At 38.0% G+C, this 27,169-nt stretch overlaps 1 protein-coding gene across 1 annotated transcript; it reads right to left on the reverse strand.

The window, feature by feature from the left end:
• CRBN (cereblon) lies at positions 1-25,264 on the reverse strand. The gene is made up of 11 exons (XM_026722503.2): positions 25,043-25,264; positions 16,377-16,489; positions 15,236-15,438; positions 14,378-14,527; positions 11,483-11,645; positions 8,555-8,617; positions 7,066-7,150; positions 6,451-6,566; positions 5,464-5,528; positions 2,666-2,797; positions 1-1,321 (listed from the first exon to the last, which is right to left on the reverse strand). The coding sequence occupies exons 1-11, from the start codon at positions 25,107-25,109 to the stop codon at positions 1,138-1,140; spliced, it is 1,341 nt and encodes a 446-aa protein (XP_026578288.1). The 5' UTR covers positions 25,110-25,264; the 3' UTR covers positions 1-1,137.
• Positions 25,265-27,169: the final 1,905 nt, after the last annotated feature.

The following is a 27,169-nucleotide window of genomic DNA, read 5'->3' on the forward strand; positions in this document are numbered from 1 at the left end:
TTTCAGCAAAGTTTTTATTTCAGCAAGGTAATTCAACACATATTAATAACAAGCTCACTACATATTTCTATGAAATGAATCTGATACCTGTAAGTGCATTCTGGAAAAAACAACATATTAAGTCTTTATTCCTTCTTTTTTGGCACCTATTTCTATACCGTGATATCTCCTGAAAACAAGTTTCTATCGGAAGCATTATTACCTCACAATCCCTCAGGTTCAGATAAGAAATTACAAAGAGTAGTAAGCTGTCTGCTGCTTTCCAATACCAAATATATAGTTTATGAACAACTGCAATGCCAAGCCCCTAGACATGTAAAAAGATACATACTGCTTCAAAATGTTTACTTACAAACATTTGTGATATAATTAAGTGAAATGTATTTGAGAGATTCAATTTCAAAAAATCATACCCTTCATTATGCTGCTAGAGGCATAAACAGCTAGCCTACGTTTCTACTGTTTAAAAAAAGGAAGTCTGAAAATGCCAAATGGAGTGAAAATCCTGTAAGGGAGATACAGCAAACACAAACAGCCTGGCTGGATTTTGTTTTAACCGAGGAGTTGCATTCCATAGATTCTCTGATCAGCAGGCTTCAATGCGTGCTTCTACAGTAGCTGGAGTCTGATCTTAGGAAGCTGAACACTCCTTTCAGAAGACTGGGTCTCCTTGTCTTTTTAAGGCTTATTGAAGCAAATAGTTTCCCTGGAAACTATTTCATACAGGTAGCAAACAGGTATTCTAGTAAATTCACCACAATCTACAGGAAAATACCTTAAAATAGCAGGCAATAGGTTATAGCTATCATTACGCACACTTTTACAGTCTTTGTGTCACTTCTACTCAGCTTTTAGCTCCTCAACGCTTGATGTCTTTTTACATTATTAAAGAGAAACTGCAAATCCGAGCTGTTCAATTCAGTACATGCAAGAAAACACGAAACTGTGTTTTCTCAAGTTCCATTTCACATTCTGTACATCTTCAAAATATTAAATTTTTCAGGATCTTTGTAAAACAACAGTGACTTTTTCATGAAGTTCAAATATACGACCATATAGATCCCAGAGGTGGAATTTAATACTTTTCTCTTCAAGACACAAACTGCTTTTTATTTGTTCAGAGTAAAGGTGCCCAGATCAAAGGCAAAGCAAGAGAGATCTTTCTTGCCCAGATTCATTTTCTTTTTCTGGAATTCTTGGCAGCAGAGCAGAACGGGTCAATCCCCAGAATTTTTGAGGTGACAACTCCTTCTTGGTGGCAGTAAACTTCCAGCCCATATGGCTTCCACAGATCTTACACTGAGCTATAGTCCATGCATATCTAGAAGTGGATAGCATTTATGTTAGACTTTATGAATGACAAATATATTTACAAGGCAGCAAAACGCTTATTACAGCCCTAAAATCATATAAAGCAGAGTTCAAAATATGAATGTTGATTATAGCATTTTAAATAAGGGGTTCATATGTAGGCATATTAGCATAATGGCAGGACTGAATGTGAACAATAAAATTGCAGAAATGGCCTCAAACTGCTTTGTCGAGGATTTTCCTAAAACACAAACCAGAAACCTGTTCTAATATAAAGCATCAGATTCCTAAATGGCACTATTTCAAACAACTGACATTCTAATAATATATGGGGATTGAAAGTACTTCCCCATAAATGTCAAAATTGGTTAAACCACATAGGGCTGGCACAAATTAAACATGTACTTGAGTCATAAAAATTTTTATGATGGCTTAAAAATATTCTCTATTTAGACAAACAAGCCAGGCTATTTTTCCTTTCCTTCTGTCTACACTTGGCTCTGAGGAGGCAAGAGTTAATAAACTTTCCATTTTCTTTCTATTTACATTTTTATTCATTTGAGGGCTGAGCACATGCAAGGCAGCTTCTGCTTCAGCAATGGAGAAATAATGCAAATGGCAAACTGAAGGTATACAAAGCAATAAGCCTTGTCTGGACTCTGTTGATTGAGGAATTTCAGGTACTGGGGTCAAGGAGAAGAGCCTTCACTGCTATAGTCCCTGCCCTCTGGAATATCTTGCCTCCAGAGGTGAGATCCACCTTCACGCTTCTCTCTTTCCAGAAATGCCTTAAAACTTGGCTCTGACGGTTGACTTGAGGCCCCAATAGAGTGCAGGTGGTTGACGGGATGAGAAAGAAACATCTACCCCTGTACTATCTATGTTTAAACTTTTTATTTATTTAGCTGTTGTTAAAATAAATTGTAATATTTCATATATCTCTAGCACTGTATTTTTTTAGTGCTTGATATCAGGGGGCCCCCAACCTGTGGGCCATGAGTTTGCAACTGGGCTGTGGAAAAGGCTGGCAAGCCTCACTTGCACGAGCAGCGAGCGAGCACGTATGCTCAATTTGTTTGAGCAGCAGGCATGCATGCATGCTGCTTGTGGAAATGGAGCTTGCCGGTCACTTGTGTGAACCAGCCCCCGCCCACCCCTCCAGACTGGTTCGCAAAAGCCAGAAATGTTGGGGAACTCTGTTTTATAATGCCATAAACTACCAATTCAAAACAGTGAGATGGGCAGCATAAACAAAATAATAATAAAAAAATAATAAAATGAAATGAATAAAAGAAAAAAAAAGAAAAGAAAAAATGAAATGAAATGAAATAAAATGAAATGAAATGAGACTTACCCAGGAAACCAGCTGTGCTGTGTGGAAGAGTTGCCATTCAGATTCAGATTGCAGGTCTTGTAGACAGTAAGGGTTTCGTGTACATAGCCATGAGGATTCACATAGGCTGCCATAGGTCCACATAGGGATAAACTGCAAACAATTTTAAAACATGATTATCGCAAAAGCGCAAAAGTGAACTATTTCTGAGAACTGTATCCCCAATTAATTATTTTCTTTAACACAGGCTTGTCCAACCCGCGGCCCACGGGCCGCATGCGGCCCAGGTCGCCTCGTAATGCGGCCCAGTGCCCACCCCAACCATCGTGCCACAGCCAGCGAGAAGGAGGAGGAGAGGCAGGCGCGAGGCGGGGTGAGGCAAGCGCCAGGCCAAGCAGCAAGAGAAAAGGCGGGCGCCGTCAGAGCGCCACCCCCTGCTGTTGCCGCCGCCGGCACCGCCACCGCTTCTGCCCCTGCCACCGCTGCTGCTTCTGCCCCCGCCGCCGCTGCTGCCCCCGCCGCCACCGCTTCTGCCCCGCCACCCCTGCTGCTTCTGCCCCCGCCGCCACCTCTGCCGCTTCTGCCCCACTGCTGCTGCTTGCCCCGCCGCTGCCGCTTCTTCTCCCCCCCGCGCCGCCCCGCACTTCTGCCCTTCTTCTCCCGCCACCTCTGCTGCTTCTGCCCCTGCCACCGCTGCCCCCACAGCGGGGAAGAAGCGGTGGCAGTGGCGGGGGAAGAAGCGCGGCGCAGAAGCAGCAGCGGTGGCGGGGAAGAAGCGGCGGGGGCAGCAGCGGCAGGGGCAGAAGCAGCAGCGGTGGCGGGGGAAGAAGCGGCGCGGCGGGGCCAGAACCGGTGGCGGCGGCGGGGGCAGAAGTGGTGGCGGCAGCGGGGGCAGAAGCATCGCGCGGGGAAGGCTTCTGCCCCCGCCGCTGCTGCTGCTGCTTCTGCCTTCCAGTCCTGCCTCATCCAGCCGGGCTATTTGCAGGAGGAGAGGTAGGTGTGAGGCAGGCGAGCTTTCTCCCCCTCCCCCGCAAAATTTGGCCGGAAAATAAACTGTGATAAAAAAACTGTGATAAAAAACGTAATAAAAAATAAATAATTTTTAATAAATAATTAATAATAAATAATAAAAACATCTCGCTAACTTTATTTCCAAATAAATTTAATATGTTAACTATGTTTTCTATGGTTTTTTGGGATGATCGGTTATCGTTACTGTTATTTTATTTTATGTGCGGCCCAAACCAAATTTTCATCTTCTAATGTGGCCCAGGGAAGGTGAAAGGTTGGACACCCCTGCTTTAACAGATACATCTGCCATGCTTGAAAAAGCCCTCCACACATGGGTTATTACAAAAGCTAAGTACTGGCAAGAATAATGGAAGCCAATAATAATAATTGCTGTTTTGCATATTTCTGGAGTTATCTTTGTCAGGTCAACTTCTATCGTAATGCGCCATAGAATTTTTCAGAAGTAGAGTTGTTTCACAAAGTTCCTCTAATTTTCACCTGTATATATTGGGGAGGCTCGCGGGAGGCTTTTTGGCAAACGGGAGGAAAATGGGGAGAGGGCATTTTCCTGCCTGTAATCTATTCCTCAAGCTCAGCACAGACTGAGCTAGTGTAGCATTCGGAATGGACTGAGCTAGGATAGCCTTCAGCATTCAGAATGGAGACTTTGGGGAAAACTGGAGGAAAATGGGGAGGGAGTCTTATTTTCTGAGAAACATAGTATGAATTCCTTTATCTAGGAATTAATGAGGCTAGCTACCCTAGATGGATTGGAGTTATCTTTAAAGGAGGTAGTACAGAGACTGAGTTACTTCTAAATCATATTTACCACCTAAGGTTCAAGCAGGTTTCATAGGTAACATTTCCCCCCAATCTCCAATCTTCCCATGGAAATTTCTAAGTGGTGCATCCTTGAACTTAATTAAATCAATTAGGATTTTGACCAAGAGGTTGTGTTTTGGGATTATGTTAATAAACCAACCATCTTTCCCCAAAGATAGTTGGCTTATTAACATAATTCCAAAACACAACCTCTTGGTCAAAATCCTAATTGATTTAATTAAGTTCAAGGATGTACCACTTCAAAATTTCCATGGGAAGATTGGAGATTGGCTCAGAAGCTACAACAAGTGCAAAACATTATATCCAGACTGCCAATGCAATCCACCTATAGGGAAATTGCCTCTGTCCTATAGGAGCTGCATTGAATGTTAATATCCAACCAAGTCAAGTTCAAAGAGCTCATGATGATATATCAAGCCCTACATAACTTCAAATCTAAATGGTAGGCTTTCTTATAAATCTCGACTACAAATGAGATTGAGCAAGGAAAGCTTTAGTGTGCCTACTCTTCTGAATAAATCACTAGGCAGATACTCAAGACAGGCTATTTTAGACATTGGATCCCAACTGTGGAATTCTCCTCTTCCTTAGTCACAACTTTCACTACTAGCTTCAGATCCTAATCAAGACTTTTACCGCATTGTTTCAGGTGTGGCTGTTATTTTTTTGGTCACATTTCAGTTTTAAAATCAGTAATGTTATATTAATTTAGATTGTTATTGTGTCATGGTTAGGGCTTAATTTAATCTGAAACCTTATGACCTGAAAACAGCTAAAGATTTTATGAATTTAAGAATTTTATATATTACTCAACTCCTAAACATCTGGATAATTGCTAGGTAATTATTTTACATGTCTTTGTCTTTACTAAAAGGTATCCTGCTTTTTTCCCCAAAAAGCTCATGATGGCATATTTTATGAGGCAATGCAACTAAGAGATGTACAGAATAACTTTAAAATCTCACCTGAATATTTCATTTTTAGTAGTTATTTCTGTATCTTGGCAATGCTTGCAGCAAAGAGAAGTACACTACAATCAAAAAAGAAAGAGAAAAAGAAAAAGAAAACTGAGATTCTGATCAATAAGCTCAACTTTTTACTTATAAAATATTTTAGATATAAATTGCCATTCTATAATTCAAATAACACTAAGTATTTTATTAATGTTCTTTATTAATTTAATTTTATCCCACCTTTATTACATTATAAGTAACTTAAGGTGGTAAACATACATAATACTCATTCCTCCTATTTTTGTACAATAACTATATTAATTCTTATTCTATATAAATATTAAATAAACAGGGTTATATCAAATTTAACATTTATTCCAATTGAAATCACTGCAAAATATATGTTTATATTATGGAATATACAATTCTTGCCAAGAAGACTAGAACCAGATGACTGAAAAATTATTTCAGCAAAAGTATGAATTGCTTTGGAGGGGGATCATTTCATTAGAATTAATATTATTATTATCTGGAAATGATCCAGAAACACATGGTAATCTCTGCTCCCATCCCACAGCCCCCCAACCCTTCGGTAAACTACATGCAAAATTTTGGTCTGCTCTTCAGATGAGTTTTTTGATGAAAAAAAAATAAAATTACACTTGTACATGACTCAAACTATCACATGAAAGCTAAACCATCACTGAGTAGCAAAGTTGAAATTGTTAATTTAAGAGCCTTATGCAGAAATTGCCTCACTAAGAAATATTCACATGGCCACAATAATGTGGGATAGCCCATCTTCTTTGAACATTGATCATATCTGTAAAAGCTAGAACAATATTACTTTGAATATAATAATTCAAAGGACACAATCAATATATTGGATAATTGTTTTCAGCATACATTTCAGATTTAAGTCTCCTCAAAAGTAAGTCCCAGTAGGATGAATCTTTTAAGCATAACATGACTGAGGGAAGTTAAGACTTACTCACTCACTTTGTTCATAATATCTAGTTCACAGCGCAGTCGCTGAACAGCACTACCAATTTTAAGCAACTGAATTCTCAAAACATCATCAATTGGTAGGCATGCTGCAACTCTATATGAAAAATCTGAAAGAAAAACAAGGTTCATTCTCAGAGACACAACAGTCTTAACCAAGCTACATTTAGGTAGAGTACTAAAAAGAAACTGTCACTATTCATAATTAATTTCTCTTAACTTCAGATCAGCTGGAACAAATCAGATTGCTTTCTCCAGGTAGATATTAACTCTGCTTAGTTTTATTATAGTTGGATGCTATAAATGTAATAGTATCTCAAGGAATAACACCATTATAATAAACAAGCAGATTTGCAATTTTGACAGAGTGATGCTACTGTCTTCTGATACAATTCTATAAAGCCACATTACACATACAGCAAATTAGGGAAAATGTATAATAATAACCATGTTAAAGAAAGGAATAACAAAGTCACAGTAAACATACAAAGCTGCAGAAGGCTGCTCTAACTCAGTTGTGATGTAGGATCAGTTAAATAATAAACTAATAAACTGATTTGATGAAGACTATTACCAACAATACAACTCATTATTTAATAAATAATGTACCTATTGGGTTTGCTGGAAGTGATTCATCTTTAAGATTTTCATCCCACTCATGAAGCTGTTGCTTGACTCGTTCCATCAAGGTTTCCTTGTGTTATAAGAAAAACCTAATTTAAACATAAAAACTTCTTTTTTTGTTAACAAAATAAGAAAAAAGGAATTGTTGATAAAAAGCATTTCTCAATAGAACTGCAGTTTAAGCGCCTTAAAACTAAAATGCTGTATTTTGAACATCGGGAAAAATATTAACAAATAACATTAATACGAATCATTCAGCAGCAATAAGGATCACTTCCTTTTTTGAAAAATTCAGGCTTTGTCCCTCTTCCAAGTACTTGACACAAATCTCTTCTGTATGTATGCAACTTCTCTTAGAGAAGGTACTGACACCTCACCTCATTAAAGAGCCACTGTGGGCCTAAAAGAGAACTGCCTAGCCATGGTGAAGCAGTGGTAAAATACAGTACTGCAGGCTTGATTCTCACCGGCTCAAGGTTGACTCAGCCTTCCATCCATCTGAGGTCGGTAAAATGAGGAGCCAGTTTGTTGAGGGCAATATGCTGACTCTGTAAACCACTTAGAGAGGGCTGTAAAGCACTGTGAAGTGGTATATAAGTCTAAGTACTATTGCTAGCCTTCAGCCATCATTTTCTTGAGAAAGTTGTTGGAGTGGGGAACTGTCAGCCAAAAACAAACTTCAAAGCAGCAGATTTTCTACATTTAAAGAGCCCTAAATAGCACTGACTGCTCTTGCCAGTCCTCGATTGGGAGACGCCCTAGCCATAGTAATTCATGTACTTATTGTCCCAAGTCATGATTTCAGCAATATATTCTATATGGGTTGCCACTGGAGACTACACTCATTGTATGGGTACTGCATTGGTTACCAATAGGTTTATAGGTAAGAATTCAAAATACCTATAAATATAAATTGAAGCTGTAAGGGACTCATATAGCTCAGCACTTAGATAGCTCAGAATTGCCTCTCTTGTATGGAAATGGCCATTTCAGCGCTTCTTTTGCATATCCCTTCTCAAAGTGCCAATGCACACATCCCATTGTTTTTAAATAGATTCCTAGGGCTTTGTTATATGAGGAATGTGCAGACAATGCTTCTTAGATGCACTCCTCATATTCGTAACCCCACTCCTCAGATTAAGCCAAGCCCCTCATTGTGGCACTTCTGGAAGTTAATCAACCTAGTTGTTCTGCAAGACATGTTTAGAATGGTCACTGTTTGCTTATTGTATTATTATTTAATGATTTATTTTGTAGTTATGTCAGTATATCTTTATGACGTAAACTCAGCTGGGGGTTGCTTTCTGCATGCAAATAAAGCTAATAAACCAAGCAGAGTAACAGAAAAATTCAAATCACAGGAATGCACAAAAACACTATATGTACACCAGCTTATTGGACAATCCGAAAGAACACACAAGAGCGCAAAAAGTTGAACACAATAAGCAGGCTGGAAATCTCCGTTGATACTTACAGCATCATATAAAGAATACAACCACGATGGCCAGGAAGTCAGACTAGCACAGTGAAACTTGCGCTGTTAATACAAACACATTTTCTTTATTATAGATCTATACTTTTCTCCCAACTATGGTAAGAACGTGGTCCTCTAAAAAGTCAGCCAATTTAAAATATTTCGTATAATAATGTCCTTCCTGCTCACAATTTATCTTGCAGTGGCATTGCTATTCACCTCTGCTCTCTATTACCAGGAACAAACATGTTTTTGGTATTTCAGAACATCTAATTGGAAGCAGAAGAAATTTGCCTTAAAATGAATGAATCGCATTCCCAAGCACATATACTGTATATATCTCAATTAAAAATGACATACGTATACTAACTTGAGGCACCATTAGTTTGCACAATATTAATTCCAAGGATTGTAATTTACTCACACATCATCATTATTATTTTAGAATTGTAGTAATTTCTGTAAATTCTAGCAATCAAATCCAAGGAAGATTGGATAGAATCATAGGACAGAATAATCCTAAACGTACATTGCAGAAAGATAGAAATTGTCACTACACATCCCTAAAAGGCATAAGAAACTCATTAAAATATATATATGTACATGACTGATATATGGAAGACTATGCAGTCACAAATGCCAAGGAAAGCAGCACAAGTTTCAAAATTCAAAACCCTTTATCTATTTTTATATATCTAGGAAGAGAACACATTTCTTTCCATTCTTCTCATCAAAGAATAAGTCATAGTTTCAGTTTTATACATTTTTACTTTTAATATAATTTAATTTGAATTTGGGACAAGAGAAAGTTTTTGTAAAGCTTTAATGTTCTTGGTTTTCCAATCCATTTTTAAACTTCTTTTATTGCTTTGCCCTACTTTGGTAGAGTTTTATATGAATATGCTTTAGCATCTTATTCTCCAGAGAATTTTAAATGTCAATTTAAGATCTACTTATATTTAAATATATAATACAGCTCTAGACGTGCTAATTATCAGGATAAGCTCTATTCCTGAAGACTTCATTAAACACTTTTGTACCTTTTTGTCATTGTTGACTTTTGGTGACTACCTAATCTAATCCTTGCAGTTTTCTTGCCAATATTTTAAAAGCGGTTTGCCATTGCATCCTTCTTAGGGCTGACTGAGAATGACTAGCCCAAGATCACCCAACTGGTTTCATGCCCCAAGATATGACTAGAACCATGGTTTCCTAGTTTTAGCCTTGTGCCTTAACCTCTACACATGGCTCTCTTGCTAAACACTCTACATGATCAAAATATTTGCTGTGGCTTCTCTTAGGAGTTTTTTAAAATGTCAGCAAATAACCTGAATTTCTGTGGAGAAATTCATTTGTCCATTCTTCTTTACCCTTGAAGTAATGTTTGAATATATGGTATATTCATCTTCTCATCACCCAAAATGCTGGCCTGGCCTACTAAACCTATATGCAAAGGTCTGTACAAAGAACAAGAGCTCTTTCTAAAGCATCTCTGAAATATTACAAGCGTTATATCCTAAAAAGAACTTGGCTGATTTGAAAGGTGTGTGTGTGTGTGTGTGTGTGTGTGTGTGTGTGTGAGGGTGGGTGGGTGGGTGGGTGGGTGTGGGGAAGAAGTATGTATTGGGACATGGTACAAAAGTGTAGTAATGATCATTATGGATTCCATTCTTGTCTTTCAAATATGATGAGGATATCAGATGGATTCAGAAGCTCAACTCCCAGCCCTGTAGAAATAAAGAGCAATTGCCTGCAGTCTATAATCTATAATTAGAGGGAAAATGTCAAGGAATAATCAGGAGTAAAATATGGAGATTCTAGATGCAAAATGTAGAATGCTCGCTTAATATTTAGGTCAGTTTTGAATCTAGTTGTGTTCTAATTAAATACTGTTGAATTAAACTAAACTTACAATGTTATTATTTCATAAAACAGACTAATCATGCACATTTGCATGCACGAGGCGTACAGCCTGGAAGCTAAATGTCAGTACTATCAACCTATCATCTTCCCTCAGTCTATATAAAAACATTTTAAATCAAAGAAACAGGAAAATTATTCTCATGGGGTTAATATATCTCAAACATCACAACTACATTCTGCATTCAAGTCAAAACTGCCAGCCAACCTGACCTTGTATAACTATCCCTGAGAAAATTACATAAATGAAAACTTCCACAAATGCATTGTACAATGACCTTGTTCCATTAACACCAAGGCCTTCCATTATATCTCCCTTATCCTTGCCTCTCCCATTCTCTACATGCTCTGAATATGCATTGGTTATTGTAGTTATATACAAGTTTTCCTAAGATGGTTTAAGCATTTCTGCATTTCTTACGCCTGTTGCTGTTCTAGCCATTAATTAATAAGCCTGCTGTGAATATATGAAATACAGTACATACTCTTGAATTTGTCAGCGATCTACCACTTTCATGGCCTGGTTTTTAGGCTTTGCGCTGTAGGCTACAAATCCAGTTGAGCTACTGGATCTTTGTTCTACCAATTCCTACTGAACTGATGGCTAGCATCTTCCCTGCTGCAACTCTTCCAAACTGGTTGTCCAGTTGCAGATCCTAAAAGTGTTCCACTTGCTAGTCCATACTGCTTCACAATCCTGGAAGCTGTACTCAACAATCATCCGGAAGATGCTAGGTTGGGGAATAAGTTTAACCCACCACCCTGTCATCACCTTCTTTAGCTTTCAAATGTGTTATTTCATATCTGACTTTCTAATGTAAAAAATATGTTACCAAGCGCTGGTTTCAACAGATAAGCCACCAACGCAAACTGGCAGCTTGCTAAAAACAGAAGCAGCACTAGCAGAGGGTGGATAGATGCCATACTTTTTTTTTTTTTAAAGACATACAGAGATGGAATTTTTATTAATTTTTGAAATGTCACAAAAGAACATAATTAGCTTCTGACCTTTTGGTATTTCTGTCGCCATTGATGTATCTGTTGATCCTGCCATGCTGGAGGCTTAGAAGAAGGAAAAATGTGACATCTGCTGTGGGATTCCAGCTGCACTGCAGACATAGTTGAAGGAAGCACCCTCTCAGGAAGGATTTGTACTTTGGCCTGCTGTAGGCTGATTTAAAAAAAAGTCATGCAATATGAAAATTGCACCTATTCACTTCTATGGGAGACACAAGTATGTTTAGTTATTTACATCTTTTAAATGTGTAAACATCTGGGAAAGCACAGCAGGGCATTGCATATTTAATTCAATATTTTCTAAAAATTGTTTGTATTTTATGATTTCATATAAATACTCTCCACCCATATTTTTGACTTACATGACTTCAGAGATTCCATGGCTATGCTTCAGTAGTTTCACATTAGACCTTTGCCTGTTCTTTTAAAATTTTAAAGCTAATTGGTAGTTTTGGTTCCAACTTTTTTTGACCTTTGACTTGCTTCATTCGGTTAATTTTGGTATTATTCAGTAAATATTTGACCATATGAAATGCATTTTTATCTGAGTAGCCATTTAAGACACATGTGAAATAAAATTAGACCTAGCTCAAAATCAGCAGAAATGGAAAGTAACCTGCAATCTTGAGAAAAATTTCTTTCCATCCCTTCAATCATGTCCAATTCTCAAAGATTGCCTGGACAAGTCCCTGCAAGTTTTCTTGGTAAGGTTCTTCAGAAGTAGTGGCTGGCCCAAGGTCACCTCGTTGGCTTTGTGCCCTAGACAGGACTAGAATTCACAATGTCTTAGATGTACCATCACTTTGGGACTATGCAAGGATCAATGTTGTTCTTGTTATTTTTTTTACATTTTCATATAATGAATGTTGGTGGCGGGTTAATGAACAACCTGAAACTTCATGAGGGGTTGATTTTAATGAGTTTCAATCTTCCATTATGATTTATAAATGGTGTGGAATCATAAGGAAAAATTTGCATGCAATCAGTCTCATTCACTATTCATCACAGACCATGGTGAATCTATCATTGAAACATGGTCTTGCTATTAAAATATTTTTTGCCCAATTTTAGCAGCTTGTTTGTTTGTTTGTTTTTATTTATTTTCTATAGCTACCCAACTTGACCAAGTTACTGAGTAGTTTACAATTCTAGAATTATAAAACAATTAAAAACATTAAAACAATAAAAACATCCACAAAATAAATACGAGCAGCAGCTGTGATGGCTAATCAACTAACAGTAAAGCGAAATAACAGGACTTCTTAATGCATTCCGAGTCCTAGGCCCAGACAGATAGTGAAGTTTTCTAAAGCCTTGTGAAAGGCCAACAGGACCTAGATTTCCAGATGAGAGTTCTTCATCTAAAGTGCACTATAACCAAGGAGAGAGTTTGGCATTTGAGTAAAATTATTATTATTTTTTTGAGGAGGGGAACAGTGAGCCAAGAACAAGCATTAATCTGATTTAATTAATTTTTTAATCTAAATAAAAATTAAGAACTCTAAATCCAATAATAATGTTGCTATGAAATAGGAACAGATAATATATTATATCCCAAGTGTTTAATAACTTTCCATACGTCATATTCAGAAGTACAATTCAGCAGCAACATTTTGAGGGAGTCTGGAGGCATTCTTTGCAAATTTATAAGAATAACAGAGCAAAGTTCTCTTCAGCAATCTACATTTTTAAAATATCAGAACAGTTGCATAGTATTCAACATTAGACCTATTCCAGGTGATTAGCTTCATCATGACCAATCACGTGCCAACGGGATACCACAGAAACACACAAACACAACTCTCCTGGTTTAATTCTGGCTGCATGTTTTATCTGGATGAAGATGACTACAAGTGTTAGGAAAGATTTATCAATCTTATTTCAAAACATTTTCCTAACACATACAGCTACTCGTGACGTTAATATATGCTGCCATCTTGTGTTCCACTGGCTATGCTCCTAGAATCCCCCCCCCCAAAAAAAAACTGGAGAAAATACGTACATTATTTTCAAATGATAGCTCACTCATCACATTTTAGTCAGAGTTTCCTTTTCAGAAAGTGTGCTCTAAATTCCCATCAATTTTCACCTTGTGTGCGTGCATATATATCCTCCTGTATAAATCTTTTAATGTAAATGTTTGAGTGCACATTTCATTAGGATACAAACTCTTCTTAAACTATAATTCCCCTAATATGTTTTATATACAATCTTTGTACTGTTGATTCAATATTTGCTTATTTGCATTTTATCTTTTAATGCATTCCAATTCATATATAGTTTAGGAAGAACAAACTGAGTAAGTCTGAGGTAATTCATAAAACAAGCTCATTCCTCAATCAACCTTAATTAATTTTAAAACACTATAAAGGCTCTCAACTGGTAAGTATATGAAAGAATGTCTACAAACAGAAACCCAAGGTTGAGGTCACACAAAATCCTGAAAAAAATACATTGGCATCGACTTCCCTGTTTCTAAAACAATCCTGTATAGTTGTGTCTGTAGTCAATAGATCCTCATTTCTTATTAACACTAAAATAAAGTTATTAAAATTTAAATGTTACCGTCATGAGTTCCATAAGCTAATATTTTTATGTCTCCATTTAAATTAAATAAATGGGATAATGGATAGTGACATTAATAGGATTTTTGTCTGAAGATACTTAAATAGTGTTAAGATATTTAAGGTAATTATTATTAAATACTTCAGCCATAAAAGCAAACACAATTACCCAGGATCAGGACCGTACAAGATTTCAAACTAGTATAAGCAGCTTGTAAATAGAAATTCCTGAAGATTAAAAGTTGGTTATTTCACACTAATAAAATAGTTTGGATGTTAAAAGATTCTCCTGCTTAACAAGAATAAATAGCTCCTTTCTTACCCATCAGCTTGAGTTCTCAGTTCAAGTACTTTAAACCGCTGCCTTCCCACAGCTTTTACTTTGACTGTTTCAATTCCATACTCCTGTTCTTCCCGATAGGCATAAATTTCAGCTGTTGTTCCAAAATGTGCTTCTCTTTCAAGTATGTTGCTAAAAAAAAAACAATAGAATAAGCGATAAAGCAACAACTTGTAGTATAATGTATTCACTGCACACACATACCCAATATTATCAGAATTTATTAATCCTGGAGAACTATGACATTGTAGGGCAGGAATTACAAAAATTATTTACTTACAAGGATGGTGACAGGTTTTAACTGTCACCAACAGTGGTCTGGCAAAAAAATCCTTACAGCAAATGAAAGTATACTCAAAATCAATGAGAACTTAAGTGTATTACAGAAGCTTATGGACAGAAATAGCATTATAAATGATTGAATACAAGAAATACTAGAAACAAAAGTTTGACATGCTTTACTCAAGGAATAGGAAACAAAGTTTGGCTCTTTTTTGACTTATCACACCAGAAAATCCTAAAAAAAATGACTCAATATTTTTGCTTTGACATTCATCAGAGACATTGGATAATACTGCATTGGTAAATCCCCTCAAAATCACAATTATATAAGCTTTGCTGAAGGGGTTTATATAATGAACCTTTGCTCTGCCCCAAAGCATGGGAGAAATTATTTTTACAATAAGGACTGCTTAGATGAGTCATATTAATATCTAGTCATGCAATATATAAGTTCAAATAATTTCTTCATTATTAAATTAAGTAGGACAATTCTTGTTAGGTCTGAGATGATAGTATGTACTCCAGACCTTGGAACTGCAAATTTATATATATATTTACCTGTATGCAAGAACAGCAAAGGTTCTGTCTCTTTGTATTAAGTTCCGCACCATGCTAACCTCTTGGGGACGAAAAAGCTGAAGAGGTAATGTTTGCCCAGGAATCAGCATTACCATCACTTGGGGTAAAACTGGAATTGTTTGACAGCTATCATCATCATGGACAGTCCTTCCATGAAATTCTTCCATGTCTGATCCTAAATACTTCCATTTTTTAAAAAAATCACAATTAAGCAGGAGTAATTAGCAGTTTTGTTTGCAATGTATAAATACAAAAACCTAAAGAGAATGCTGGAATAACCTCAGAGCAACACAATATAAAAATATTGACACTTGACAGCAGGGCAGTTACTAGTAGTTTTGAGGAACACTACTGAAAAAGAATACACGAAGTAGTAACATAAATGTCTACGGAGAGTTTGAATCATCCGGGCCATGGTTGTCCCAAAAGTACTTTTTCTAAAAAACAACTAGACTTTCTTTTTTTTTTTTCCTTTGAAAACGTTTAGCTTCTTATCCATGAAGCTTCTTCAATTCTAACTGACTGGTAGGGAATGGAAGAAGCTTCTTGGTTGAGAAGTGAAATATTTTCAAACGAAAAACCCAAGAAAGTTACCTTTTGGAAAAAGCACCTTTGGGACAGTAACCGAAATATTTCATAAAACAGCTTGTAATTGTGTAAAAATTTACATAATAAAACAAACAGTAAGTGTGCTTAGCCTCAATTTCTTTTCTTATTTTTTAGCGGTGAACATTCTGGGTTCACTCTGTACGCAATAAGTTAGAATATATAGAATATTCCAAGATAGGAAACACGTCTGCATATTCAATTCTCCTGCTTACATATTTACTTTGGTCAAAATATTGTCTGTTTCGTCACCATGAGTCTTCAATTGTTTATACTGGAAAATAAATGTTATATAAAAAATAAATAAATCCGCTTGCTAAATAATAATCCTGAGCATGTGCACAAGCAAAAAGGATATTGCTAACTATAAACAAAGTAGTTTTTACCTAAAATATTAAGCTGCTAGCATTATTAATTTAGGTATGCTTATTCCAAAGAAACAGACTGTTTTAAGTTCAGTAAGCCTAGAAAAAGGCAAGCAGATATTCTATGACAGACAGCATTGTTCACATACCATATGAGAGGTTGGCAGGCTAGTGTCAAAATTAATGATGTTTGGTTTTTCAGCATCCTTGCTGTCTTGATCTTCAACTTCCATTTCAACATCATCCTCTTCCTCACTCTCGGCTAACAAGATCAAAAGTTTAAACATATTTTTAAAGCTCATAAAAATATCATAACCCAAACATTAAACCAACAAAATTAGTGCATCTTTTTCAGTCGACCATACACTAAAAAACTACCTTGTTACTTGTATGAAACTACGTGGCTGGAACATCAAGAGAAATATTGTTATTGTATGTTTAGAAATGGAGAAATGTGTTAGCACAAAAACAGGCTCTCCTCCTATGGAGTCATTTGAACGTTATTCTGTTCCTCGTGACCTGCTACAGCCCATATTTGAGAGTGATTTTTGAACTTTGAAAAAATTGTTTCAGTATAGCTAGGATAGCATTAAGCTCAATTATTAAGTATTAAGTTCACAATTATCACTACTACTTACATATTTCATCAAAGTGGGTCAGCTTTTATTTCATGCGTAGTGTTAAGTAAACAAAGAATGATTTGTGTGTTCTATTTAACCCCTTCAATAACTGATTCATTAGTGGGAGTAATTTTCTAAAATACAGGCTGTTGACATTCACTCTTAATTCTAAGATATGGTTCATTCTTTACCTCTAAATTTGGTCTGTTTGGATTCCATACTTCGGGGTCCCCAATCCTTGAACCACAGCCAACTACCAGGCCATGGCCTATTTGCAACCAGGCCACAAAAATGGCAGGCTGATGCACACGCGCACACACATGCAGCTCATCTCACGCAAGCTGGTACCCCATCGCTTTACCAAGATGTAAAGGTTGGGCACTGCTGCCCTACATTGTCTCTCTTTTTAAAAATAACAAGGAAAGAAAGCAGTAGATGAACTTGCACTGTATATTGGCTGAGGAATTAAAGGTTCTTAGAAGGATGAGTCATTTCACTGCAGTGACACCATGGAAAAAAACCCCAAGAGACTTCAATCTCCTTTCAGCAATATCTCCGAGGGATGCACATACTCTTTCCCTGTATTACCCAAAGATCTGAAATGCCTTAAAATTAGCTAACATAAAAATAACACAGTATTTATTACCATGCTACAAGGACACGACAAAAAGAAAAAGAAAACAGTATTTCTCTTTTCATTTTTAAGGATTGCATCAGGGTAGATCCATCTTCCTTCACTGAAGCACTTTTCAACCCCCAATGCTTGCAACTAGCTCAGATCTACCCAGATGTCTGCATTTTTTCCCACCTCTTAAGGAATTTTGTTATAAATATAAATAAGGAATAATGTAAATGTTATGCAATGAAATGTAAAGGACAAAGAATTCTTCAGGAAATCAGGGTGACGATCTGGAAGGTATATAGATAATCCTCAACATATAACCATTCATTTAGTGATCATTCGAAGTTATAATGGTGAAAAAAGTAACTTAGGATAATTTTTCACATTTATGATCATTGCAGAACCCCCGTGGTCACAGGATCAAAATTCGAAAGCTTGACAACTGGCATGTATTTATAAGAGTTGCAGTGTCCTGGGCTCATGTGATTACTTTTTGTGACCCTCTCACAAGCAAGGTCAATGGGGAAATTTAATAACCATGTCATTTAACAACTATGTTACTAACTTAACAATGGCAGTGATTCAGTTAACAAATGTGGCAACACAGGTCATAAAAATGGGGCAAAACTCACTTAACCACTGTCTTGCTTTGCAATGGACATTTGGGGCTCAATAGTGATCGTACGCTGAGGACTATCTGTAGTGTTACCAGTTTAGTAGCAAGGAGACCCAGGTTCTAGTCCTCCTATAGACAAGGAAGTCAGCTGGGTGACCTTGGGCGAGCCACTCCCCCTTAGCATCAGGCTCTACAACAAGCCAACTAGAAAGGAAAACCCCTTGTCAAATTATGCAGGGATGGCTGTGTGCAAGCTAAACACAGAAAGAAAGAAAAAAGCAGAAAACCAGGACAAAAACCAGGAATAACTATATTTCAGGAAATGAAGCTATTCAACAAGATGCAACTTTTACTCAATGCAGTTAATTAGTATTAATACATTGTCATATTTAGCTTTCGCCAAGAGCCATGGTGGCACAGTGGTTAGAATGCAGTATATTTCACGCAGGATATATCTGCTGATTGTTGCTGCCAGAAGTTTGGCAATTCGAATTTCATTGGCTCTAAGTTGATTTAGCCTTTCATCCTTCAGAGGTTGTAAAATGAGGACCCAGATTGTTGGGGGAAATAGGCTGACTCTGCAAACCGCTTAGAGAGGGCTGTAAAGTCTTGTGAAGTGGTATATAAGTCTAAGTGCTATTGCTACTTCTAAGCAACACAGAGAACAGTTTTGATCATGCTTTATTGCAGTCTCTCTATTCAATTTATATGAATCCCTTTACGTTTGCATTACACAACCAATTCTATATTCAGATCCCCCCCCCCACACACACACACACATTATAATCTGCACCAACTGATCTTCTGGAATTTAAAGTGAAGATGTGCAACCTTCCTTCTAAGGATTAGCAGCTGGCTGGCTGTTTCACAACTGCAAGAGGGGAAAAGCACCTTCGGAAACCATTGAAGGATTCCAGGAAAGTTGCTGAATACTGCAGTTTAAATCCTTTAGAGATATATGAAATCTGCAAAGTCAGCAGGCCTTGAATTATGCAGTGTCAAAGTGACACAGATATGGCCCCATTATGACACCAAACAGCAGTGGCAATGGAAATAGAAGTTTTGTTTCTCAAGATACACAGGTGCAAAGCAAAAGCCAGGCATTCATCTTGAAGACAGTAGGAAACTTAATTCTACTTAATGTGTTATGATGCAGTTGTGTCAGTTTGGCTCTTGCACCAATATGGAATTCAGACAGAAGAAAAACAGGACACCAATTAACAGAGAGAAGGTCAGGATTCAGCAGAGGTCTCAAATTCAAAGCCCACAGGCCAAATGCATCACATGCTGGCCACACCCACCTGTTTTAGCAAAGAGGGAAAAAGTCATGATTTGTCATGTGACGACAAAATGAAGACACAAGTTTGATATCCCAGAGATACAATGATTTTCCATCTACAAGCAAAATTCAAGAACCCCATTTCAGTCAGCCTATCTTTCCCTTACTCATACAACATATGGGAATCTCTATTTAACTTTTATCTATACAACATGAAGCTACTTACTCTTTTCTCATTTTAAAATGCAAAAAAATGTTACTACACCCTACTATTGAAGATTATGTGACTCCTTCCCAAAAGAAGAACATTGCCTCCATTGACACAAGGTCCTGGGGACAATGTGAAGTTAAGGTTTCCATTTGCGCAGAAAACTAATGGGTTTCTCCCTCTTCAAGCCTAGAAGCTTCTGCTACAAATATCTGTTTCTGAAAAAAATTAATTGCTCCAATATCTATTTGACATTAATCAGAGAAAGAGGAAAATGGGCAGGATAAATCCATATAGCCTTCAATATAGCAAGATATTCTTGAGTCAAACTTGATTCCTAGTGAGTATGTCTCTGTAGTTTTCTTAACAGTAATGGGGAAATGGTTTGGTTTGTTATTGTTTTCTTCCCAGTTGGGTTTTGTTTTTGTTTTTTTGGTTTCCAAGCCTAGCCAATAGCCTACTATCTCTTAGTGGTCTCCAATCCAAGTATTAAGTAAGCACAGTTTTGGCTTAACATTTACAGGCAAAAATTCTAGTTTGAAGAAACCATATAAATCTTCCCTCCCTTCCTCTTTTCAGATGGTTGTTGTCAATCAGAAAATATTCAGGCCCTTATATGTTTAGAAAAATGTTGCAAATGATCTCTTATGATCTTACAATATATTAACTTTCCTGCAAGAAACATGTTCGCTTTAAAATTCAGTAATCAAGTCCTCATTAGACTGGGATGCCAACACAAAAGCACTAGAGTTATCTGTAGGCTTCTAATATACAATATAAAATCCCGGAAAATTTGCTGAAGAATTTTAAATTTAAAGATGACAAATAAAACAAATTAAGTATATACAAAGTAATCTTTAACTGTAGTTGATTAATTAAAACTAATATTGAATCAAATTTGGGGGGTTTTCTGCCTTGCCGGTTTGTTTGAGTACCGTTTACCTTCTCAATTCAATCATTGCTACTAGTTCTTGGAAGTATTTGGTCTGAAAAATGTTGTTCATTTCTAATTTATTTCTTCAGCCATAACAACAGTCTTTCTCATAACTCTTAAATCAAACACTTAAAGCACTACTTGTATGATCAATAAATTGCCTAATAGCACAGATCAAGGAAGCACATCTGTGGTAGGTGAGGAAAAAGCCCCATTTGTTTATCAGTACTCAGGCTGGTAACTAAGAAAGCAAAACCTCTAAGCAATTATGTTAATACTCTGTGGACTAAATCTAGTAATTGTTTGTACAAACTATCCAAGAATTGCATGCATTGACTCTAAATTTCATGAAGGAAAAAAAACAATTTGAATTTGATAAACTTTATAGCCTTCAATGAAATATGACTTGTATGGGAGTAAGCCAACTATTATGGATGCTTGCTATTCAGATTGCATTTCACTAGTGCTGAATGTGGGTTCCTAATATAGCATTATCCAAAAATTTCCCTGGGCAGGGACAATAGGGAAGCTGAGAGACCCTTACAACTTTAAGAAACACTGCCCCACACAGAGTTGGCTATGAGTCTCTGCTAAGATTAAAATTCTAGGGATATGGGACCACCGCTTCTATACCAACCTCCTGCTACATGGTGACCTCCTCACTGGAGCTCCTTGAGCCTCTATCAGGGTTGATGTTGAAATTACCCAAATTAATAGTACTATAAAATGTTAATGCTTTTTCTGAGCAGGGAAGCTCATGATTACCCAGACAACCATGATAGAAGTTGTTATAGGATCAAGTTACAGACGTGCTCAGTAGTTATTGCAGTAGTTTGTATTTCACAGCATTATCTAGAACTGGAGACATCACCCTCATTTCTTGCAAATCACTCTGTTTATATTAAGTTTTCTATAACCACTTCCTGCTATTGGACCAGTCTGTACCAGGAACTCAGTGGGCTAATGGGGGTTTCAAAAGGAAGTTTGGGGTTATTTCTGAAGCTTTGATGTTCATCACTGAACATCACTTATAATCATCTAAGGTATTCATTATTGTTGGACTGAGGGGATAGTCATATCCTTGGATTGAATCACAACTTTGCAGCTTCTCTCTGTGCTTAAATAGCTGAAAGTTCCTTGATCCTCTGAGGAACAAAAGAAAAGGCAGAGGAGGAATCTGGAACACTGCTGGAGGAATGAATGACTCTAATCAACATAGGTAAGATCCTTTCTTAATAATTATCTTGTGGCAGTAAAAGCATCAAAACACAATTCTTCCCCTCCCATTACATATAGCAACAGACTTTCAGTGGCCTTGTTCAGATTAACCCAATCCCCCCGGGAAAGAAAAGAACTCTGTGAAATGCTTCCTTGACTGAAGAAAGTTTACTACCAGCTTTCAAAGAGGCTGTGGTCCAACCCTTCTCAATAAATTTTCCCTAGTTCTAACAATACTGCACATTTTTCATTTGGTCTCTACCCTTCTTTTGGGGGGAAAGTTTGTTCGGAAGATGGCTGGCTTGACGCTTCACAGGGTTCTAGAGGAAATTGATTATCTAGATCCCTTCCAGTCAGGCTTTACACTGGGATAAGAACAATATGTCCATTGTGGCCCTTCTTGAACCCTTGGCACTTTGGGTACCATTGAAGATACTGGCTTTGAGTTTAACAGTGGGAAGTACAGCATTGTGTTGGTTCTCCTCCTTCCTCCACAATTATTTCCAGTTAGTGTTGAAAGGGGGAAAAAGATGTAATCTAAGACCCTTGCTTTATGGGATATTCCAGGGTTCTATTTTTACTTTGGTCTTAAATTTAATCTCTACATGAGGCTGATGGGCAAAGTCACTACAGAATCAGGCATCATCATTATGTCAATGATACTCAATTATGTATCTCCACACTAGTTCAATGCCACCAAGAAATGCCACCAAGATTCTTTCTTGTGTCTGAAGCTGTAGGGTCTGGATAGAGAAAAACAGGTTTTGGCTCAATCTAGCAAAACAGAATGACTAGGGCTTTTGGGTTCCTTGACTCTGGAAACCCTCCACCTTTGGTCCTTGAAGAGGTCATACTCCCCTAAACATAACAGATACACACTTTGGTAATCCTTATGGACTCTCAGTTCCTGCTGGAAGAAGTGGGAACATGGACAAGAGAACTATATCTCAATCAGGAGGACCTAACCCTAAAACATATCTAAATTGTTGCAATATAGGGCTGTCCCTGAAGTTTTTGAAAACTACCCAGAAATGGAAACTGATTCAGAATATAGTGGAGTTAAAACTTATGCATTCATGTAAAACCATTATTTCACAAGTTGCACTGGTTCCCTACTGTATAAGCTTCTGGGTGCAATTCAAGATATGTGACTTGTCTGTCTGTCTCTGCTTATCCCACAAGAATCAGAACACTGACATGCTTCAAGTGTCTTCCATGAAACATCATCATCTAGTGGGATTCAGGACCATTCTCTGTTGCAGCGCCTGCCCTATGGAAACATCATTCTCCTTGAGGTTTGGATGGCCCCAATCCTTCTATACCTTCCCAAGGTCCTAAAGGCTTTCAAATGACCTATGGATTGACTGGCCTGAGTTGTTCCTGTTATTGTAATTATTTCCATTATGCTATTTTCCTGTTCTTTCAAGTTCCAAAGGCATATTCAGTTTATAAACACTCATTCTGTTTTCATAGGGACATCAGAGATACAATGTTTTTATAACTTTCTGCTCCTCTACAGTTACCTGAATGGAGAAGGAGCAACTACATTACAAGGTAATTTGTGAATCACATAAACAATTAGTTTTGAAATTACAGTGAATATTCAGGAAAAAATATTTGTACCATATCATCTGGGTCAACTGTTAAGCTGAAAGTGTAAATTATAATTTATAAACATAGTTTATAATTATAATATCAGGTATGGGATAAAGGGCAATCAAAATTATGTACCATCTATATGCAGAAAAAAAAACATTTTTTGTTTAGAAAATAAGATGACTAATGCAATAAAAGGGTTCACAAAATAATGTAAAAATTGGAAAAAAAAGTCTAAGTGGGCATTTCTAAAATCATGTAATGAAATTGTCGGAGATAAGTCTTGGGAGAGACATAATACTTTCAAGCAACCAGTAGTGTTTTCCAAAAATCAGGTATGCTATTAATCACTGACTTAAAGGATTCTAAAAAAAAAAAAAGCTAAATAAATTCATGAAAATGTCGAGGATTTCCAGGCAGGCAACTGAGGAGGCCAGCAAAAGGGTTTTTTACTTGGTTATTGGAAGTAGGGAAACTTTTTCCTAGAAAAACAGTAGAGGGCTGTCTGTCTACATTTTCTGTGTTAAACAGCTTAGAGAGGCCTGTGTTCCATGCTGACCAAAATGACAAATTGCCTTTTCTGCATCCAATGTAAATAGAAAGGCTACCAACTTTACAAGGGTCTGTAATAGTTTGCTGAAATGTCCATGTTCAACCGTTTTGGGTGTCCAAAATAATCAAAAACTAATTGATTGGCCACATCTAAGTCAAAGCATTATTTTATTTTATTTTTTGCTTTTTAATTCATTTTATATTGCACTCCCCTAAACAGCAACTCTCCTTATTTTCTTAGACTATTATACCTTTGAAAAAGAGATTTTAATATTGTGTCCTTACAAGTCTCTGTACTCCAGCTCCTTATATCATTGTCACCCACATTTGTCTCTAGCACAAAGTATCCTAGTTAGTAGCAGCTAATTCCTTTCCCCCTTGCCGTAACTCTCCAAGAGATGTCATGCTGTTTCCTGGCAAGATTCCTGTGCATTTGACAGCAGTGGAGTCAGGAAACCCCCACACCACCCAGTTCCAGACCTCTCTTCTAAGATATACAGGAACTGCTGAATAGGAGCGGTTCCCTCCAGACATAGTGTCACTCCCCCTATCCTGCATCCTGTCTTTTCTTTAATTCGTCCTGGTTGCAAAATTCTGCCTTGGTCCATCCCTCTTCGCCATCCCAGTACTACAATCCCTTAAGAATTAATAGCGGCAAAAAAATAGCCCAGGATGAAAAATGTTCCCTGATCTCATTTCCTTGACTGTCAAAGCAAATCAAACATCCTTCCTCCCACCCCGAACCCCCGCTCATTCACACAGACCCACCTCTTCCCTTCTCTGGATTTAGACGCATCAGCTCCCTAACGCAGGATTTCGATCCCTAACCGTCCACGATTCAGCTCGGGATCGCCCTCCTTCAGGCCCAGACTTTGCCCCTTCGCTTCTTCCCTTTGCTCCCGCCTGGCCTGAAACCCAAATTGCGCCCAATCCAAGCCCGTGCCCACGCCTTCCAGAGGTTCAGCCTTTTCTCCCTAATCTGTCGGGAGGACAAACTGGCGGGTCTTCCCATTCCCTTCTTCCCTCTCTGCCCCGGTTCCCCGATCCCCTCCTAAAAACCCCGACCTCCCCTCGATCTCCTCCCCATCCCCTTCGTCCACCCCAAGCGCTCGCCGCCGCGCTCCGGAGGCTCCCCGGTTCCCATCGGCGCAAGGCAGGAACGGCTATTACCGGGGAGGATCTGCAAGTGGTTTCCCATGTTGTTATCCTGTTCTCCGCCTCCTTCATCTGCGGCCATCGCTGTTTACCCGGAGAGGAGTCTGGGAAGACGCCGCCGGCAGGGGCGGAGGCGGAGGCGGAGGCGAAGGCCCCTGGGAGAATTGCTCGGCGGCTCCCGCTGCTGCCCCCAGCGGCTCGTCTCGCTCGGGAGCTTCCTGAGAAAGTGCATCTCCCGAGAATGGAAACAGCGGCCGCGTCTTTATAAAGAGGGCGCGCCGGGGGTTTGGCCGCTCCATTTCCAGATGTCCTTTTTTGGCCTGGAAAAAGGACCAACCGAGGAGGTTCTTAACTCCTGCTAACCGTCAGTGGACTGAGTCTCATAAACCCCGCAAACAGCCGCTTGTGGATTGATTCTCACGGGTGCTGCAGCCCCTGAAAATGGAAACCGAGAGGATTCCTCTCTAGTTTTCTACCTGGTGGCGGGGGTGGGTGGGTTGTGGCCTGTCCCACTTTGTAATCAGAAATATTGGGGTAAGAAAAGGTGAAAAGTATCAAAAAGTTTGACTGGTTCTGCTGCTTATGATTGATTGATTCATATTTCTTAACCGCCCATCTCCATCGCATAAATTGTTTAGAATTACAGAGTGGGAAAGGACTTTGGAGGTCTTCTAGTAGGGGGCGTGCATAAGCACACCAACGTGCCTACCGTCCCTGTCCTATTGTTTCTTTTATTTTTTTATTTTTCTTATATGTATCCATGTATTCATAACTATGTTTTTACTTATATCTATTATCTTGTAAGCAATTGACAAACCAAAAAAATAAATAAATAGTCCAACCCCCTGGTTTAATAAATTGTAGCTTTAAAAAAGTCTAGATTTTTAAACGCTAGCTAAGGTTAAGTTGCAAACTCTGTAGCGTTTTTGGAGGCTTGTGATGCAGTGGGTGAAAGGCAGAAAAATGGATGCTAAATCTGTGGAAGCAGCAGAATTGGAGACGGGTGAGTGTGTCAAGCCTGGAAGTTTGGAAAACAGGCTGTTTTGAATGAGGTCGCCTTCCCTCCAAAGGAGAAAGGGTATTATGAAGGATTCTGTGGAATAGTCCAACCTTTTGTAAGAAGGACAGACATGGGAAGGGGGAGCAGGGGTTTGGATGGTAGATGCAACTTTAATTGTAAAGCTGCCCCTACCATCTTGCACATTTTGATTCCTCAGCAGATACTTCTGTGCTGGGTGCTAGTTTGATTGGTACATCTAGTGACATCGTGGGAGGGGGGGAGCTGGCTCTATATTTTGGCTGGCCTAACGGTTAAGAGTACAGCCCAGGGTCAGTAGTCCAGATTCTCATCTTGATTGGATTGCTGCAATGCACTGTACAAAATGACCTGAACCACTGCAACAGATACAATGTACATCTACCCAATTATTATTGACTACTTAATAGTAGGCTACTGCCAGGGTGGCAGGCCAAATTTCAAATGTTGCTATTAGTCTATAAATCTTTAGTGGTTTAGATCTCAGCTATTCAAACGATCTCCTTACCCAAATCACCCAACACATGCAATAAGTATGATTGGAGAGGTTCTGCTTATGTTTAATCAGATTTAGATTTAGCAAATAATGACTAGGAATAAGAACTTTTCTGTGACATTGCCATAAGTATGGAACTCCCTCCTATGAGATGATCAAATTTTCTCTTAACTAAGATATCTCATTTGAGGAAGGAAGGCATACTTGTTCAATTGGTACTGGTGGGATTTCTATTGCAGGACCACCCTACCTACTTACTTTGAGTTAATGATACTGAAAAAAGGATGCCTTGATTTAAGTCTTAAATGCCATGTTCCTTCATTTTCTGAAAACCCAATGATCTATCAATATGTTTTATGATTACAAAGCTTTAGTAAGTCATCTCAAATAACTTACTTGCTGATGTAGTTTCTGTAATGCTATTGTTCCCTTTACATAGGTAGACTGCCTTATTATTTATTGTGATATCAGCCTAATGTGAGCTTTTACTCTGTCATATTTTGTTTCCTTGTAGTTCTTTTAGATGTATATCTAATTTTTAGATTATATTAGCTGATAACCAGGCATTGCCCAGGTATTTAATAAATCCTGGGATAAATAAATACCCGGT

This window comes from Pseudonaja textilis, chromosome 2 (genome assembly GCF_049901715.1).
Source record: "Pseudonaja textilis isolate UNSWEBS1 chromosome 2, rPseTex1.2, whole genome shotgun sequence".
Lineage (NCBI taxonomy): Eukaryota > Metazoa > Chordata > Lepidosauria > Squamata > Elapidae > Pseudonaja > Pseudonaja textilis.